Source organism: Passer domesticus, chromosome 7, assembly GCF_036417665.1.
Source record: "Passer domesticus isolate bPasDom1 chromosome 7, bPasDom1.hap1, whole genome shotgun sequence".
Classification (NCBI taxonomy): Eukaryota; Metazoa; Chordata; class Aves; order Passeriformes; family Passeridae; genus Passer; species Passer domesticus.
This window is the reverse complement of record NC_087480.1, coordinates 12,527,318-12,546,772: the sequence shown is the minus strand read 5'-3', so window position 1 is coordinate 12,546,772 and position 19,455 is coordinate 12,527,318. Positions and strand designations below refer to the sequence as shown.

The 19,455-nt window shown below is 43.3% G+C and overlaps 1 protein-coding gene across 6 annotated transcripts in view; it reads left to right on the top strand.

The window, feature by feature from the left end:
• Window positions 1–19,455, top strand: part of MAMLD1 (mastermind like domain containing 1) — a 247,384-nt gene that overhangs the window by 139,216 nt on the left and 88,713 nt on the right. For 3 of the 6 annotated variants that reach the window (XM_064426924.1, XM_064426926.1, XM_064426925.1), the window contains exon 5: window positions 490–571. The exons of the other annotated variants lie outside the window; for them this stretch is intronic. In XM_064426924.1, coding sequence (XP_064282994.1) covers window positions 491–571 — 81 coding nt within the window. In that variant the 5' untranslated portion in view covers window position 490. The remainder of the gene's footprint in view (window positions 1–489; window positions 572–19,455) is intronic. 6 annotated transcript variants of the gene reach the window in all.

The window sequence follows — 19,455 nt, the reverse complement described above, 5'->3', positions numbered from 1 at the left end:
AAACCCCAAACCCCTAAGTAACACAGTAGTAAGTGGTGAGTCCAGCTTCCCTCTTATAAACTGGTCAGATGTGCCAGAGCAAGTTCTTAAGTGATCACAACTGGAATAATGCTGCAGAGCACACAGGAGGGGAGGCTGTTCTTGGCTAGGTCCTGACTAACACTGACAAGTTAGCTAAGGGTGTAGCTGTGGCTAAACCACTGAGCAGCAGTGAATACAGTGAGTGGAGCTGTACTTGGTTTGAAAATGAAGCTTCCTCTCATTAAGAACACATGGAAATATCTGAGGAAAACTGATTTTTAGAACACTTCAGGAAATGAGCAAATTAGGTCTGACAGAATAGTGATATGTAAAACAATGAATCTAATACAAAAGGTGCATCAGGGAATTCTCAAGACATCTTTCATAATAACAAAGCCAAAAGCCATGCAAGACATGGAAGGATAATTTTCTTTCAAGATACGGATTTTTTTTTTCCTAATTTTCCAGCATGCTGTTCCTATTTAGTGGCCTGGGAGCCTCTCCTCCATCTGCCTGCAATGCTGGGTCTTGCTTGCACAAGACATCACCAGTGAGTAAAGACTTGAGACTTCATACTCACAAACAAAGTATTGTTTTTCTGCCTGTGTGAGAAATAAAATATGGAGACCTTACTAGTATTCAAGAAAGGACAATTGAATGTTCAGAAACAGGTCATGAGCTTATCTACACTGATATTAACTAGGATAAAAATCTTAAGAGATTTAAATGTTTATGATTCACAGCATATGTAAGTAGTGACTGATGAGACTTAAGGAAATATTTCCCTCTAGGGCAGGCTTTTCTATAATCAGCCATTACAGGCACACTTCCTCTGGTCCATGGTGCCAGACTACAGGGACAGCAGGTGTCATCCACAGTGGCAGCTCCCATCTTCCTGCCAGGTAACACCTGTGGCTGACAGTCCCTGTCTCTTGGAGCCACGCCTGCTGCCAGCATGCAGCTTGTTTGGGGGTTTCACCAAGGCAATATGAGGGGTTCCATTTACTTGTTTTTCATCATTTTAAGGTCCTTCCCAGGTAACCTTGTTAAAACCATTTCCAAAATTGCTGTGGATTGACTGTTGATCTGATGTTACACCCAATTAGCCAGTGCCTGGTCCAGCAAGGAGTGTTCTCATTCTTGTGTGTTGCTGTTGAAGACTGGGCTGTGGGCTAAGCAGAGTGTTATTTCAAGACAAGATCACAGTTAGCCTGGGGGGGAAAAAGATATATATATATATATATGTATGTATATGAATAGGGAAATTACTTCATGCTCTACTTTGGGCAGACTCTTGCTTCTGTAGTTACCACCTGCCTTACTTCAAGACCAGCAGAAACTGTGAGTAGTACTGTCAGGAAGGCAGGTGTGACTTTGAACAAGTATGGTCCTGTTAGATCAGCAGTGAAACCTGTCGTGTCCTGCCACCAAAGACAGAGGTCCTGTCAGGCTGCTGCTTCTAGGCTGTTAAATTAATGTAGGGATGTGTTTGTTGGAAAAGAGAGGGTGTCTGATGGGCACAGGTAGGGGATCAGCAGCTGGGGTGGGTGACTGTGTCTTGCACATCTAAGGGACAGCTTTATTTCACTGAGTGGAACAGCTCAACATCCACTACATTGCTGTGATCTTTAACAACCTTCCTGTACTGGGAAGGCACTAAAAATTGAAATCAACTCCCTTTTCTGTTGACAGCTCTTTATGATCCTCTCACTGGAAATACTGAAGTCTGCAGTTAAAACGGAAATATGTTTAAGAAGTATACTTTTGTCTGTGTTTGCCTTGGCTAGAGGCTGAAGTGAGTACAGTGTGAAAATGTGGTGCAATAAAAAAGGCTTCAAGAAAGAAAAGAGTATGAGATGCGTATGTTATAGATGTAAATATCACTAGCAGAGCTGTGCTGCAGAATAAATTGAAAGGTTTATAATGGGTTTCTGTCAAGAGGTTGCATAATGGTTAGGAAGGCGATACATGGTTCAAGTCTAGAAATGGCAGCAGATGGAAAAGTATTGATTTATATTAGTGACAGTAGAAAAATAAAGGAAATAATTGAGCTACAACAGCTAGTTTCATGCTGAAAGAACAGTGTTCACATTCCAGTTGCTTGCTGCTACTGTCATGGTGACTCCAGGAGAGATGCCTGTATTTCAACCACTGACTAGCATGTTTGAGGGCCAAATAATTTAATAGCCATCAACACTGAATTTAATGGCATTATTCTGTATTCAGCTAGTGCTATTGAAAGCAGAATTTTGTCTTGATAGGAAACAAAACAATCTGTATTTCTGCCAGACTCTAACGTAAGAGATGTAAAAGCACAATTGTGCTCAGACTAGAGAATGGGGAAGATGTCAGAGATGCAACTATAGCCTCTTATATGCTGATCAATTTATACTAACAGTCCCTGGATGACTTAAAAAATGATCACGAGATCACTCCATTCTCCACCACTGAAATGGAGTTTACACGAAGTGGAAGATCACTGGAGCACAGCATCCCAAATACCCCTTTGTTCCCAGTTAAAATCCCTAATGAGATTGGAAAGGCACAGAAATCACTTCCACTTGGCTTTATCCCTGTAGTGAGGGAGGGTTTTCTTCTGGCCACATAAAGCAAAACCTGTTCCTTTGTGCCACTTTTACAGGACCAGGCATTCTAACCTGGGGTTTGTAATTCACCTCTGTGGGGCTGCAGCTAGACCGAATGGTCTGGGAGAGTTCCCTGGGGATCCAAGATCCCCAGGCGTGCAAATCAAGATCCCTGGTGCCCAGGCAGCCAAGCTCCTTCCCAGGAAATTGGGAGGGATGGTGGTGTGTGGCTGGATCACCCTTGAGAGGAGCTAGCAAGACAGCTGAGGCAGGGATCTGAAATGGGAATGTGCTCCTCTATCTTCCAGCCAAGCCCGAGCCTGTGGCATAAACATGGGCCAACCTCTCACCTGAGGAGCTGCATGCAAAGGGACTCCTGCTGTCAGTGCTCCCCTGCTTTCCCTTCATCTCTCGCCTCTTTTCTGAGCAGAAAAGCTGAGCTGAAGCAGGCTGGGTTCCAGTTGAGTCTCATCTCCCACAGGGTACTTGTTCTCCCCATTCTTGGAGTTTCAGGAGTGACAGAATTCCTGGATGTGGTTTCTTTTGTGAGTGCAGCTGCATGGAGAGATGTGCCTGAATGTAGGTCTTCACATAACTTAGCCCTGGAACAATTAAAATTCTGTAAATTATAATTGGGTGTTTACATCTGAGCCAAAAACAGCATACAGGGTTCAACTAAGGCTGTGAACTGTGTTGTGCAAAACCCTGTATTTTCATCAGCCTCCTTTGCACATTCAACCCATAAGGTACAGCTACTCCTGCAGCTGGATGTGCACTGTGGTGAGGCAGCTTTCTGGCAGAGGTGGCCACAAGTCCACATTTGCAGAGCAAGGCCTGAAGGACCCTGCTCATATTCCTTTGGAAGGACGAGGTGCCCCCAGTTCTGGGGGTGCTGCTGACACTTCCTGCCATCTTTCACTGGTCCAACTGCCCCAGTAAGTGACAGTGCAAAGCAAGAAAGATGGCTGGGATTTCTGGAGGGACCTAGGCTTCTTCTTAAAGGACTGCTAATACTGGCTGCTGCAGGAGCAGATGGGATTTGCAGGAACCCCAAGCTCCATCTGTTCACAGTAGACATGATGAGCCCAAGATCCAGGGCACAGCTGAATGCGGTGGCCAGCCCAGCTCTGTCAGCTGGAGGTGAGGAACAAGTGGGTCAGAGCAGCAAGATTAGAAAACAAGCAAGAGTAAAGGCCTCTTTCCCAAGAAAATGGCAGAAAACACTTTTAACCACTGTTGAAATATACCTGTGGTTGAAGCAGAAATCCAGCAAGGCCACCTTCTAAACACACCTGGCTGTCCTTTGAACAGCCTTATTTCCCCTTCTAAGCTGCCCATGGCTGTGGCTGCACTGAAGGAGCCAGAGCTGACTGCAGCATGCAACCTTTTACTTAGTGGGTGGAGCTGGCACAGCAGCATTTGTAACCTCAGAAGCTTGAATAACCCAGTTTCTAAAATCATCGTACTTGCCAGCCTATGCAAAGAACATATAATTAGAGCAGCTTTGACTATTTCTGTTGAAATAGCTCTTGCAGCTTCTTGTTAGTTCTGATAGCAGGAATGTTGCTGCTTCTGCACTAATTGCTGTAACAACCTTCCGAGGGCTCAGTCCTGCAGTCGGTACGTACCATTCCTGCTGAGCATGCTGCTCTTAAAACTCAGGGGCTGTCAGCCCTGGCAGAGCAGGGAGTAGTGCTGGCTGATGCTCTGCAAGATTTTCTTGCATAAAAGGAGAAGACATCATTACTTGTTATCAATGCAGTTCTTCAGTGTAATTTGCTCAGCTAAACTCCAGTGTATCTGCTTCCGTCAGGCTCTCCATAGCTAACTTCTTTCAATGTCCATGAACTCTGCTGTGACTCTCAGGAACAGTCTCTTACTGCTGCAAAAAAATTAGCCCCTTTGGGTAAATGATTAACTAATCATCTAAGACAGCATCCCTTGCTGATTAACTTGTTACTTTGTATGGGGAGAAGATGCTAAAGCTGCCTTAGCTCTCTGTTACCTGTGACACATTTACCATTCTCCACAGTGGGAAAGCTTTCTCCTTGTTTTGGCTGTGATTCTTAGTTATCACCTGATATTTCCACATCTAGAACACCGGGGCACAGTTTGCCTCTCCACAGCATAAACTCCTAGATCTGCTCACCTCAGATGAGGCCACATTTGAGGAAGACTTGTTTTTTCAGCTATGGCTATCTCAAACTGTAGCTGTGCATGCACAGTAGGCCAGAGAACTCTGTATCCTGGAATGGCCTGAGATCATCAGAACTTCTCACCAAAAGGCAAAGCTTCCTTTTGGGAGCCTTGGCCAGTGTTGGTAGGGTCAGGCTAAAGCATTAGCAGACCAGGATCTTGCCTATATGACATAGATTAGAGTGGTGTATTTGAAATACTTTAACACAAATTTATCAGTCACTGCCTCTGGGGCATTTGCCTGATATGTTGCAATCTGGATATTTTAGCAGAGTTTCAATAGACTTGCGTCAAAATCATTTTGCCATCATCTTGACATAGTAATGTAGTCTCCAGTGATTGCAGTGACATTATTTTGCCATCATCCTGATATCATCTATTACAGCATTGTGGTCCCCATGCTCTGGCATTGCTGAGCACTTTGCCTCATTATACTATTTTCATAAGCTTGCTCTGAAATTTGTGCAAAATAGCTCTGGTTTTCATAGCACGTTACATGCATGGGGGAGTTCCCTAAAATCAGAAAAGATATTTCAAGTATACTGATCTGCTATTTTAAGAACACTCCAGATTTTTAACATTTTTCCTTTAAATGACCAAAATGTTTAATTCATACAAAACTGCCAGAAAAAAATGTTCACTTAGGAGGTAAATGATGTTTTACTCAGAGTTTGGCAGGAGTACTGAAAACTGGTTCCAAATTATGCTTTGTTAAACTCTTCATCATTAAAAGCAACATAAACTTAATCTTTTTGGGGTGTACACTGGAGGAAACATTGCTTATTGCAGCCTGAAATAGCCTCAGTATTCTTATGTTTATGATCCAGTGACTCCTATGTTTGGGATCCGGCTTCTTTAGAACAAGCTCAGTCCTTTACTGTATCATTTTAAGTCTTGAGCACAAACATATCCCAAATATCTTCAGATGCACAGATGATTTCAGAAATTGAGAGTATTTCTGAGTTGGCTTGGGTAGGGAAAGGCTTATGTCTGGGCTTACCCTGGCCACTTTTAGCTAAAGCCATCTTAAACTTGGCCCTGTTCTGAGCTTAAGACAAACAGTTTCTCCAGTGGGATTGTTCATGTGAACATTAAGTACACACATAAGTATTTGGAGAATCCAAGAGTGCAAGAGAGACATGTAAAGATTCTCACTGACTTTAGTGGCTTTAAAATGGCTTCAGTAGCTTTACACCAGGTTGCTAAAGAGCTTCTAGTCCTCATATTTGTAGAAACAGGAGGAAAATTTAAGCTTGGTGCATCAGTCACTGCACAGTGGTGATCCTCTTGCAATCCTCTAAGTGCTGGAGTTTGAAACCTAAGTATGGAAAATGCTGTCTGTGGTGTTTCAGCTCTCTGTAAGCACCAGGAATGCTTGCAGCAGGGGGTACAACACTGACATCACTGGAGACCCAGCTGACACAGGACTTGATGCTAAGTAGCAGTTCATATTTTGCAAGCTTTTTGTAAATTGCTGTAGGGTCCCTGCTTTGTAACACCCTGCCTTGGTATTCTCATATCTTTATTCCATGGGTCTCTTTTTCACCTTTTTAGTTAATCACATTTTCTAAAGAGAACAGCAGTAAAAAGTAGGTACCCAGTGAAGGCATTAATCCTTTTTTTCATGCCCTCATAGGAGGCCACCAGATTATAAACAAAATTTTTTTTAAAAAGTAGTTTGGTTATTTCTTAATCAGGAGAAAATAGCCGGGGTTTCTTTTTTTTTTCCTTTTTTTTTTTTTTTGCTATTGATGTTACCCTTTTCAAAAGTACACACGTAGCAGAAGTTTTAAAGTTTCAGCTTTTAAAGTATGTTGTCTCACATTCCAGTACTGATCCTTGCAGTATTGTCTCTTGGTTGGCTGCCCTTTCATTTCTCTTCAATTACAGCTCCCTCAAAAGCTGTATAGAAAAAGATGCAAAAGAATAACACAGGCCATTATTCTGGGCTTTCAGTGGTGATAGACTCCACTATAGCAGACATTCAAATAATGACTGAACTATCACTCCCCTCAGAAGCTGTTCTAACAAAACACCACCAACAAAATTCATGGGGTTAGTTAATGTTTTATCGTGACAAGTTATGGGATGATATGGAATCACTTTTTGTTCAAACCCAGAATTATCTCATGGTTCTGTTAGCTATATTAAATCTTCATTAGTCCAAAAATGAGACTGAAATCAGGCCATTCATACACTGACATCTGCTGAGCTTGCAGATGAATAAAACTTTGTGCTTCTTCCCTACATTCAGTGGGTTGGCAAACAAATAATTATTTTCTGTTTCTATTTTGTTTATACAAAGCCACCAAATCATGGTGCAAATACATGCAATAGTAAATCTCCCATTGTCTCTAACCAGAGCCATGTCTGGGTCCATCTATATGCAAGTTGTAAAGTCTGTGCTGAAAAAAGCTGCCTGGTAACCCTGTGAGTATGCCAGCAATCATAAATGTGCTCTATTTTACAGGGCATGCTGGAAAACTACTTGTGTAGGGAAAAAGTTCCTGACAGCAGCAGCCTCTGTCCCCGGGATGGGAAAGCAGGCACGTCCATTAGTGATTCCTTTGTCACTAGGAGCAGCTTATCTTCATAATGCAGCCAGGGGAAAGCTGAATTCCTATCAGGAAAACAGACAAGTAGCTACTACTGGAAGCTGAGTGGGAGGAGAAACGTAATGGGGACCACGTCGGTGGGACTCTGCTGAAGGGAGTGAGAGGGGGGTTAGATAAAGTGCAAATAGGGTCAGTGTCAAAATGTTTAATTAAGAGGCAGCAGCAGTGGAGTGAGAAGGAGCAGGAGATCACAGGAGATAAAGGGACAGGGGGGAAAAGTAACAAAAGCAAAAAGCTCAAGGATCGTCTTCGAATTCTCTAGGGGTTTTTCCAAGGAGAAGCATTGCTTCTGGAAAAGTCTCCACCTTCTTTACCCTGGTGGGAGGCGCAGGTGTGAAGTCTGAGAGGGTTTCACTGATCCTCAGCAAGGAGAGGGGAGACCCCGGGGAAGGGGACACTGCTGCCAGAGGGAAGGGGCTGCTGTGTGAGGAGCACCTCTTCCATTTCCGTACAGGTGAATAACAAATGGTCACATCAGGGACAGGCAGGGAGAAACCCCTGAGCCCCAAAGGGAGGGAGGGAAGGCTTTTGTGAGCTGGTGGGATGAGATGTGTGAGGAACAGCTCAATGTGAAGGAAAAAGGGCTTTTTCTCTGGGTGCCCACAGGCTAAAGCCCAGCACAGAGTGCTTAAAATGCTTCTGCCAGGCTCTGCTTGCATCTTTCATTTTAAAACAATGAATATAGCTATTCCTGATTTATTGTAGGATGCTCAGAGCTGGCAGATCACCAGCGTTGTTTCTTCTCTCCTTGGATTAACCCAGTGTTCTCTGCATTTCCCTGAGTTGCTGCCACCAGGGTTGTTGTTTTGAATCCTGCAGCACCAGCTCAGTCAATCAATCACCAGTGCTGGCATTGAGAACAAAATAACATGGAAAAAACCCCACTGTGTAACCCAGGGAAGGGCTCGGTGGCACTGTGAAATCAAGAGCAGACACATCCTGCCAGTGGCTACATCATCTCCTCATTCCTGCTCTGTGTTTATGTGTGTGTGTGAGTGTGCACATGCGTTGTGTGGCTTTATCTCCTTCCTCCTACAAGCTTGAGAAACTTGGCCCAATATGCCAGAAAGACCTACTGAAACAGAAAAATACTTAATGGATCCTCTTTATGCCTCAAATCCAGTCCAGGCTTAGGAGAATGGGAGAAGAAACTGTGATTAAATTATTCGTTTGATGTATTCTTAATACATGCTTTATTAGCATGTAGCTAAGTGTTGTTAACTGAATGAAATATGTTGTGTAACAGATCACACCTCCTTTACAACTGACACCCTAAGATAGAGATCAGTGTTTGTACAGGAAGGGAATGCAAGAATTCTAGTACACTGAGCCTTTTCAACCACCAGACAAGCTCTGCCTTCTTCTGATTTCCCCAATTTAATTATCATTTTAGCGATTTCATGTCATGCTGTGTAAGTTCAGATAAACTAACTTCCTCATTTTCTGGGAGCTGTGACTTTCTTACAGCACTGTGGCTTCAGTGGGCAGAGATAGAGTGAAATGTCTGGGACTGCTGGGGGTGCTAGGAACATTAATATCTTTGTGACTGTGAGCTTAGTGATAGATATTCTAGTTACCATTTTATTGGAAAGCTTCAGCAACTGTGTCATTCAGAGCATTCTGCACATGGCTAGGTCTCAGTTGAAACATGTTTGTTGTAGGATAAATTCTTGGCTAGTGGCCAATGATCCGGTGTTTGCTGTCTGCATGTGTGTTACCCACAGGTTGTTGTGCAGGAGGTGCAGTGCGTAGGACCTGATCTGCTACATGAGACTCTAACTTGGACTTCAGTGTTCAGTACTTTGTTTCCCTCTGGAATGAATTCTGAGCTAGAGCACGGAGTGCAGGCTGTGTTTTTGCCCAGCAGTTCAGTTTTCTCTGGAAACACGGGGCATTGAGTGAAGTGTCTCTGTGTCCTTCAGCAGCAGTTCCCGGCTGAGCGCTGCCACAGGTGTGAACAGTGGATGGTAAAAGTTTGGGCAGTTGTGTTTGCACCTTGGCAGGGGAAAGGCTGCCAGCTGAGCTCCTGGTTCAATGAAGTGCTGAGAAGTTAGCTCAGGTACAGAGGTGCCTGCAGGAGGGATCACCTCTCTGCGGGAGCTGAGGCAGCGGCTGACGCACCTGCGGAGCCGCTGACGCCGAGAGCGGCCGGGGTTGCTGTGATGTGCCATGCCAGCATCCAGGCACGGCTGCCATTTCCCTAGAGGGAATTATCCTTTCAAACTGGGGGAACAGTAGCCCTCATAAAGGGAAGTGGGTTTTCAGAGGTCATCCAAGTCTGCCACGACTTTAGAAGCATAGCTTCTGCTAAGTGTACATCTCGCATGCTCTTGAAACCTTCCAAGGAGGGAGGCTCCATGACCTCCCCAGGCAATCTTTCCCAGTGCTTAACTAGCCATATTATTACCCAGTGTTTCCTAATGTTTAACCTAAATTTCCTGTGCTCCTGTTTAACCCAATATTTCTTATCCAGTCCACACTGGATAAGGAAGACTACTTACTCCTTTCCTCTTTTAAGTGCATGTTACGTGTGTAGCCCTCCTCAGCCTTTTCTGCAGACTATATGAGACTCTTCCTTCCAGTTCTCCTTGTAGCTTGTGTTTGCTGGGCCTCTGGCTATTCTCAGTGCTCTCTGCTAGATCTTTTCTGTTTGGTGTTTTCTTTAAAGCTGAAAGTACTTGCCACAAACTGCCTACACTGCTCCAGCTGTGAAAAATCATATTGTATTCCAAGCAAGCATCCTCAGAATAGCCTGGTATCACCTGTGCAGCCCTTCTCACTTTTACTGTATGCAGAAACTAAGTCATTCTGATCTAACATAAAAGACTGGAGTAGAAGTATTTCATAGGAGCAAATCCAGGGCAGATGCCTACAGAAATGTATTTAACATACTTCCAGTTTTAGAGAGAGTTCTGTAGGTAGAGGGAGACTGTATTTTTCCTAGCTCACTTACGACCATGAGGAGGCTGATCCTGGAAAGCTTTAATAAAGTTGAGATTTATCTGTTGCTTCTCCTCCATCCCCACTGAAGGAAATTAAATTGGTTTAACAAATCTGTGTTCTTGACAAAGCCATGCTAACTGTTACTCATCTCCTTGTTATTTCCTGAGTGGTTACAAATAATATGATTGTTTCCATATTTTTCCAAAAACTGACCTTCACTCACTGCTCTTTAATTCCCCATTAGAATCTTTTCCCTCTGTGTAAGGAAACACACTATCTGCTGTTTTTCTGTCTTGTGGATATTCACCCATATCCCCTAAGATCTCCAAGAAAACCACTCATGGCCCTGGGATTGCTTTAGGTAGCTCAGTAGAGTACTTTAGGATGAAATGTAACTGACCCAGCCAATTTGAAAGATCTGATTTATCTAAGCACTATTTAATCTGTTCTTTCCCTGATTTCACTTGTGTTTCTACCTCTGTCACTATTGCCATTTCCCACCTAACCTCATTTGACCTTTTTGGTAAAGATTGCAGGAAAAAACCTTCAAGCCCTCAGCCTCTTCAGCATCACCTGTCAATAACTTTCCCTGCCTTGTTCAATAGAAGACCAACACATTTTCCTCATCTTCCTCTCTTTATGAAGTATGATTACATCCTCTTTTCTTGTTGTCCTTTCTGCACCAATGCATTCTCATTTGACCTTTGTGACTTGGGCCCTACACTCTCTCTTTCCTCCTGGTCTTCAAAAATCTGACCTAGGTTTAACTTTCTGTGCCTTCCTCGTGTTTGAAGTCAGAGAGGAGGAGTCCATGATTTAGCTAAGATGGTTTCTTACAACACTTCAAATGGTTTTGCTGCTTTGGGATAATTTGCACTCATGCTGTTAATAGAACTATTTTAAGGAACTGTCAGCTACTCTGAGTGCATTCCCCATGAGATAATACTTAAAATTCTCTGAGTTTATTTAATCTGGCTTTTTTCAAGTTTATTGCTTCTATTTGCTATTCATTTTCCCTTCCAGGAGCAGTGGGTTTTCTCATTCCATTATAACTGTCACCAAATCACATTCTGTTTGCTTATTTTTAAACCTATTTCCCCTGACTCTTAAAATGAAGAGTAAAGAATGTTCCCTTCAGTTGCTTCTCCAGCCTTGTCTCCCAGAAGACACTGGCAGCGTGGAGTTTGTCCTGTGATCCCTGTGTCCCAGCAGGCATCTCCATCAGCCTCCTGCCTGTGCCTCCATTGTCTCCAGGCCTGGATGTGTGCATGATTCATCTTCTTGCCCTCCAAAAGGAGTTCTGTCCATCTGTTCTTTGTGGCTTTGCTCTGTACACCCCCCCAACCCCCCCTCTACTGTGACAGCACCTGTGTTCACTCCCTCTGTTATTATTAGCTAGGGATCTTCAGCTGGTTATCTCTTCCCATGTTTTGCACTGTGGGATGACTGTGTCTGTGGACAGCATTTTGTCCTTCTCCCTGAACGAGCTCCACTAGATATATTAATATTCTAGTCGTGTGAATTATCCCAACAAGTTTCTTTTGCCAATTAATTCATGATTTTGAGCACGTATTAAAACTTCCAAGTCCTCCTGTTTATTCCATGCATTTCTTGCATAAGTTCTTGTGATTACTTTTTTGTGATTGCACCCAGCATCTATCAGGAATAACTCTGTGAAGTCAGCGGGTCGTATTTTGCTGTCATTTACATGAATGTCAATCCAAATGATTCTACTGATTGGCAAGAAGCTATTTCAGATTTACTTGCATGAGGGTAAAGGAAGAATTTGGCCCCCTGAAATGAATTCTGTGTGAAATAGGTCTGGGCCAAGAGGATTAACATGTTTCTCTAATTGCTAGATGTGTTATATTGTATGTAATCAGTGTAGTGGCAATAAAATATGATTGCCACACCCAGACTATTTCATCACTGAGCTTTTTTGAATCCTTTAATTGTCCTTCATTTGTTACTGTGCTCACATTAATAAGGTGCAGAGTTTAACATAATTGAAAAAAATAAATTAAAATAATTAAAAAAGAGAACTCTGAGATGTGCATGCAAGCAGACTGTACCATGTACTTTGTGCTACAGCAAAGCAGCAGAATGAGGTAGAAAAAGTCAGCTTTTGAGGTTTTATTACTTTTTGCTTTGTGATGACTGGCTTCAAGCCCACACATTTCTTGAATACACAATAGGGAGTTGGGCAAGACTGCAGAAATAAATTTTATTAACACACAATCACTGCAGCACCAGACAGAATAATCTCCTTTAGTCTCCTCTAGCTGGCAGAGTCCTCTTTGTACCAGGTCAAGTCAATTAGCAGTATAATGTACGACAGGTTTTATTTAAAAAGGGTTTAATTAAAGTTTTGTTACAAAGCTCATACAAACTAACAATCTGTCTTTTAGGGATATGTATTATCTAGAAATTGATTTTAACTTAAACACTAATTTATAGACTGTCCCCTGTAATAAGTATAATTCCTTGGAAGATATTAAGGTCCTCCTGCCCCAAATAAATTCAGGTCCTGATTCAGCAAAACATGTAATTACTAAGGACTTCAATGAAGCCACTCATGCACTAAAAGCTGAAGGTGTGCTCCAGCACTTTGCTGAATCGGGGCCTTACTGTATAACCCTGCCCTGATTACACACATGGACCAATTCAGCCAGGTCTTTGCTGAGAAAGATACTTAAAACCATTTGTGATGTCTTTAAAATATCTCATACAGGCCAGTAAGGATGGGAGTATTTCCTTCTTCTAGATAGACATGGTTTCCACAAGTCCTGGTATCTTCTCAGTTCTCACATCTAAATACAGTGATTTACCTGTGCCACCTGTGAATATATTTTTAAAAAATAGAAAATATTCCCCCTACTAATTATTTGGGGTTTTTTTTCCTATTTTCTCTTCCCAAGAAAGCAAAAGCTGGCTCCCCAGAAGATGCAGCTAAGTAGAGCTACAGTAACTTTAATGGAGCTATGTTAGTTTATGCCATGTGAGGATGGTAGCCCAAAAGTCTAAGTAGATGTTCTTAATGAAGGCTAGCAGTGCTACTCTAGTGATTGCTAACTACAAACTTTCACCTGCTTGTAATCCCTATAGAATAAAAATACCCCTAAAAGCTGAAGAATGTCACATTTCAGGATAACTGATAATTCATCATTGTATGTGACTTTCTGTTTTTATAATTCACAAGCTATATGATTTAGAGTCACAAACAAGTGACTAGAAGGGATTTCTGTGTAGAAAAGATCCCAGGGGTTTTTTGGCTGTCTCCTGGGCAGCGTGGTTGACTTACACCAGAACCTCTGGATCATTAATTTTCCCAGTGACCAGGAGGCAGGTGAGCTGGGCTCTGCAGTCTGCCTCTGACACCCCAGAAGGTTCTGGATGTTTCAGCTTGTGCTGGAGCCAGGAATGCTGGACCCTGCTGGGGCAGCTCCCCATGCTGGCAGCATACAGCCACGGAGCCACAACAATGGCCAGAGACACCAAGAAGCCTTAGAAGGCATCTGTCTTCTCTTCACAGCATATTTGGGAAAGTTGTGCCTTTTTGTTGTAGTGTTTATTACCAAAGAAAAGCCTCCTCATTTTTTATTTTTACTTTTTAAATCTTTTGTCATTGAGACACATGTAACAGCGGGTCAGAATTTGCTTTGATTAATCTCCAATCTGGTTCTACTGTGCTCTTCCCCGTGGTGTAAATCTAGACTGCAGCTGGTAGGGGGTTATATGCTTAAAAAGAAAAAAGCCTCAGTGCCACTACATGCAAAGTAGCATGCATTGCTTACTTCTATGGATAGTCTGAAAACCAAAATATAATTCAAATACTGCTTTTCCTGCCTCCTTCTGCCTGAGTCCTCCAGAGCTGAGGCAGGGAAGGCAGGTGTGTGTTTGAAATATGTGACAAGAGAATAAAATGGGGGGCAAGCGGAGGGAGAGAGAAAGAAGTGCATTCAGAAGACCTGTAGAAAGGAATAAAGGAAAACTTGAATAGAGCAATAAATTCTGTGGGACAAATCCTACCCTGACAGCTTCAGTGACATATCCCTTGATTTCAGGGAGGCTGCCGACACCGAGCTGTGCAGGAGATTTTGCTGTGATGGCCCTACTTGTTTGAGCAGAGCTGTTGGGTGGGGAGGCCTGCCCCAAATATACATCACAGGCTGCCTGCTAGCTAGAAGAACAGGCTTGCTCATTTAAAACTGAATCAGGCTTCGAGCTTAAGTTTGCAACAGAGAAACATAGGAATGAAATAGTTTGCAAAGAAATTCTAAGCAATCTGGTAAATTCTCAAACCAAACTCTTCAAGATGTGTCCAGGATTAATGCCCAGTCATATTACAAGTTAAAACATGCTGGTCAAAGCATATTTTACGAAACCTGAAGAGCACTAGCACACAACAGAGTGTGGGGTTCCTCAGGAGTAACCAGCAGGCTCAGGTGTGCTGGGGGCACAGGACACAGGTGGTGCTTCACCAGGCATGGCTGGTGTTCCTCATGGAGGCTGCCAGGATGAGAGACAACTGGCAATTAAACAGAAATATTTCCATGCTTGGGTTCCTTGTTGGCCAAGAGTTAAGAGGAATGGGTTATCTTTACTTGCCATTTTAAAAGTCTGTGTGTGACCACATTGTCCATAGCACATGGAGAGAGATGAGTGTTTAAGGACTCGGGTACGATTTCCCTGGCTCTGCAGCAGTGTCCTAGGGTGGTGGAATGGCTGTGGTGGAGTGTGTGCAAAACCTCACAGGTGTGAGTAGTAAAGAAAGTAAAGAAACGAGCAGGGAGGCTGGGGTGAGCTGGTGGCAGGGAGAGAGGCAGGGAATCAGGGATGAGCTGCTGGGAATGGTTGGGTGTTGCAAGGTGCTGTGCACCAGCCAGTGCAGGTAACTGCACCTCCCAGAACAGCAGCTTCTAAGGTCCTGCAGTCTTCCAAAGGCATTTGCAAGTTTAAAGTTAAGTGTGTTTTTAGAAGTGCAATTGCATTTGGGGCCAAACTGATCAGCATTTTAAGAGTTCCAGCCCAGAACTGTAAAGCAAAATAAACCCAGGTCTCCATGTGCCAAAGCCTAATGTGTTAGCCCACTCTTTCATCCACCCCTTCCTTCCCTTCCCTCCAGAAACAGTCTCACCCAATTTTACTGTACTGTAATGGAAAATAAGAACCGGAATGCACTGGGACCTCCTTTACATTTTTTTTTTTAGTCCAAATAAGTCCCATAGACCTCTCACCAAGTGATTTCAGTTCTCTCAGTCAAAGTAGCCACAAGGGATAAAATACAAACAGCATTAATCCTACAAGACAAAATACAGCAGAAGAAGGAGTTGCAATGAAAATTAAAAGATCTGCAAATGAATTTAGCTAGCGTCCACCGTCCTTTTTACATTCGGTGTGATCTTCCTCTGGAAAAAAATAAATTAAGGTCAACATACAAACTTCCTCTGCTTCCTGGAATTCTTACATATTTTCACTATGATAACATGATTTGTGTGTGTGTAAAGGCGAGGGGAGAGGCGGCCGGGAGCTGGCAGAGAGCCCCCTCCCCCTCGGTCCTGGGAGAATGCCTGAAGCATGAGCTCAGCTGTTCGCCCCGCGCATGGTGTCATACACTTCCACAAGCAAATTCACAGTGACATTAAGAAAAGAAGATCTGGGGCCCTAGTCTCTGAAGTGTTCACAGTGTCCATGAGACAGCTCCTACATAAAGGGCTGTTTATTTGTTGAATTAGCAAATTGGTACCCGTGGAGGGGGTTGAAAATATCTTGAGCAATCCTGGGGTTTTGGTACAGTCACAAAAGTGTATTTTCTTCCATGTGAGTTTGCTGTGACAGAAACTCAGGTCTTTGCATTTCTGCTTCCTCCCCCTCCTCCCTCATAAATAAACACCCTTTTAAAAAAAAGGTAGCTCGCATTTAGCCATTAATTAAGTCCTTTACTGGTTTAAAACAAATAGTTGCTGAAAGCCTAGGATGAGGATCTCAGCACAAAGCACATCTGTACACCATGGTGTGCTTCTGAGAAACAGAATTTAAATGATTTGCATATGGCCACCTAAATATTTAATGGGTTTGCAGTTTAGGAAAGCTGGCTTAGAACTATGCTGTGCAGCCTATCATCTCCTCTGGCTCTGCTGGCTATGTTGGGTCAAACATGTTGTTATTTTTAGGGCCTGATCCTGGAATTTCAGAAGCTGTTGGAGCCCTTGGCACCATTTTAAATGGGGGCTCCTCTCCAGCATTGTGTCTGCACACAGCTGAGCCTAGGACACATTCAAGTTTCTAAAGCTGCTGGAGTGTTTGAGAATCTTTAAGCCAAAACCTGGCAGTGTTGTTCCCTTCACAAAGAAGTTTCACACTAGCATGGTATCAGTTCTCAAGCTGCCTTACAGCCCCTCTTTCTTCCCCTGCCCCATCCCCCCACTGTGGCCCGCTATGTACATGCTCCCAAGCCCAGCTAAGCATTTCACGAGTGTGCAGGGCTGAATGCACATTCACAGGAAACAAAACCGTGAGATACTTTCAAAAATGCAGACACACACAGCGCTTCTAGACAGCTCCAGGCAGGTGCAGTGTTTGTGCTGCAGCCGACTGTCCCGTGCTGCAGCAGGGCTGGGGATGCCGATGGGACTCTGCTCCAAGGCCACAGTCAAATATTAACTGAATGGAAAAGTTAAAGAAGCAGCTCTTCCCAGTGGAATTGTAGCATTCTCTCCTCGTCACATTCTTTTGAGCTCATTCATTCCTTTGAGCTCCAATAACAAGTCAGCTCTTTGTATATGGTGAGACTTGTAATGGAGAAGAGAGAGAAATTGCCTCAGAAGCAGAATCCTGTCTTGCAGTTTTTGCAGGGATCACTATGCTTCTCTGCCAGCCACAGAGAGATTTCTTCCCGATTTTACTTCAGGCAGCCTCTCTGGCACAGACCTGGTCCCTGTGCTTTAGAGATCAAGTCTCCCATCACAAACATGCATCCAAATAAGCAGCATTTCTGGAGCCGTCATTCCAAGTACTTCATCAGGTAAACACTGTGCCTGATGAGGCCAATAGCCCTGGGGATTCTTAATCTCATGCAGAATCAGGTTTTACTGGCTAAATCCCAGTAATCCAAAATTCCTGTTGACCCCAATGGGAGTTGCAGGTGCTTGAAAACCTCAGATTTATGGATCGCTTCATTCATCATTCCACTGCAGCCTTGTCTGGACAGGAAGACAGTAACCTTTAAAGAGCAACACTTCACAACCATTAAGGAACTAATATTTTATGCATTTGTATCACAGTTGGCTCCAAAGCCAACCTTGGCAAGTGTCTGGAGGTTTCTCCTGAGAGTTATTTTGTGTGTTAATACTGCTGCTCTGTTTAAGGTGTTTAAGGGTTGTTTCTCTGATCCTTCTTCATTAGAGGTAATTGAATAGTTTAGAAACCCAATCACTGTTTGGCTGAGTCTTCCAGTCAACAACCCCACTGATTGAATAATCGCTCACAAGATACAGAGGCACAGAAAGATAAGTTTATCACAATTTTCTAGCACTCAGAACATCTTCAAAGTGCTTGACAGGCCACTAATTACTTTCTTATAAACAGCTGTGGATTCAAATCTTGCCAAAATGCAGAAAGATTCCTGTAGCTCATTATTTCAATTTCCCTACTTCACTGGTGACTTCGGCAACAACATCCTCCACACTGTTCCCTCACTTGGGGAAAAAAATTCCCTCCAGTTGCTTTGCAAGGAGGTTCTGTGCAAGCCCAGGTGCCAGCCCCTTCCTCCAGGCTTCTGAGCTGCTCTGTGTTCTTTCTGTGCTGAGATTTCATTTCACCACCCCCAGCGAGACAGAGTCTACCTTCTGCCTGAGGCAGAGCTGCAGCTCAGCCATGCCAATTATAAAAGATGCCTCCCAAACGTGTATTCCTGGTTTCCAGAGTGACTCCCAAGTGCTACCACACCTATCTTTAGAGTGGCTAAAAGTTACCAAAAGGCAGTGTGGTCACAGGGAGTCACATACCGTGCTGATGAGCATAGCATGAATTGCTAACTAGATGGTCAGAGACACTTGAATTTTCCTCCTGAAATCCCTGACAGAGACAAATCTACAAATCTTTTTTTTTCTTTCTTTTTTTTCTTTCTTTTTTTTCTTTCTTTTTTTTCTTTTGTGGAGGAATTGCTGTTTGGCTCTCCATGCTTTGCTGGGACATACCATGGCTTGCTTTCCTCCTAGGCATTACACCCAAAGTTGCACTTGCCTCTCTTGCCTCACCTCTTTAGGCTGCTCTGTATCAGGTGAGCCCCACCTGAGAAAACCTCTCTGAGCTCAATTTCATTGCCATTGACTTCAGTCCTGCTGTCTCAAAAACCCTTTCCCATGGCCCCTGTGGAAGCTGTGATACATGCTCATACCAGCATCTTTCAAAAACCCTCAAAATAATGTGAATTTTGAATGTGTGATCACTTTCATCCTTGGACTGCTGACACCCCAAAAGCCTCAAAATCTCTGCATCTGAAATTGCACTGAGACCTGTGGTTAAGTGTCTAGAGGTGCAGCTGGAGCAGAGCAGCATGGCTGCTAGAAGGATGCCACCACCTTCAGAAATTATTTCTAAGGACTGATTAAAGAATATTTGTTCAACTTAGAGAAGAATGAAGTCCTACATATATGTTAATACATCCCCACTAACACAGAATGGCTTTTTGTTGTTCTCCTCTGTCTGGAACGTGAACAATTTATAGTCTCCTGCTGCATCTAATTAGTGGATCTGACCCTTAAATGGAAGCAGTAGAGGTTTGTGATTTCTAAGTCCAACATTTCTGGGCTCTATCATTGAAAAAGAGGCTTCATAAAAGACTGAAGAGCTGCAGTAGGATGATTTTTAAAAGCCATTCAGATACAGCCAGGAAATAAAGGCGTGCTCTGAAGCAGTTGCATGGCTGTCTTGGTTCACATTCACAACGCAGAGCGAAGGTAAACTGCTTTCAACATGGATATGTGGGAAGAACTTGGCCTTGTACAGCTCCCTCCTTGGTACTAGCCAAGATAAAAATACATCAGGATTACCAGCATCTAGGAAACTAGCATATGGTGCTACCACAGAATGTA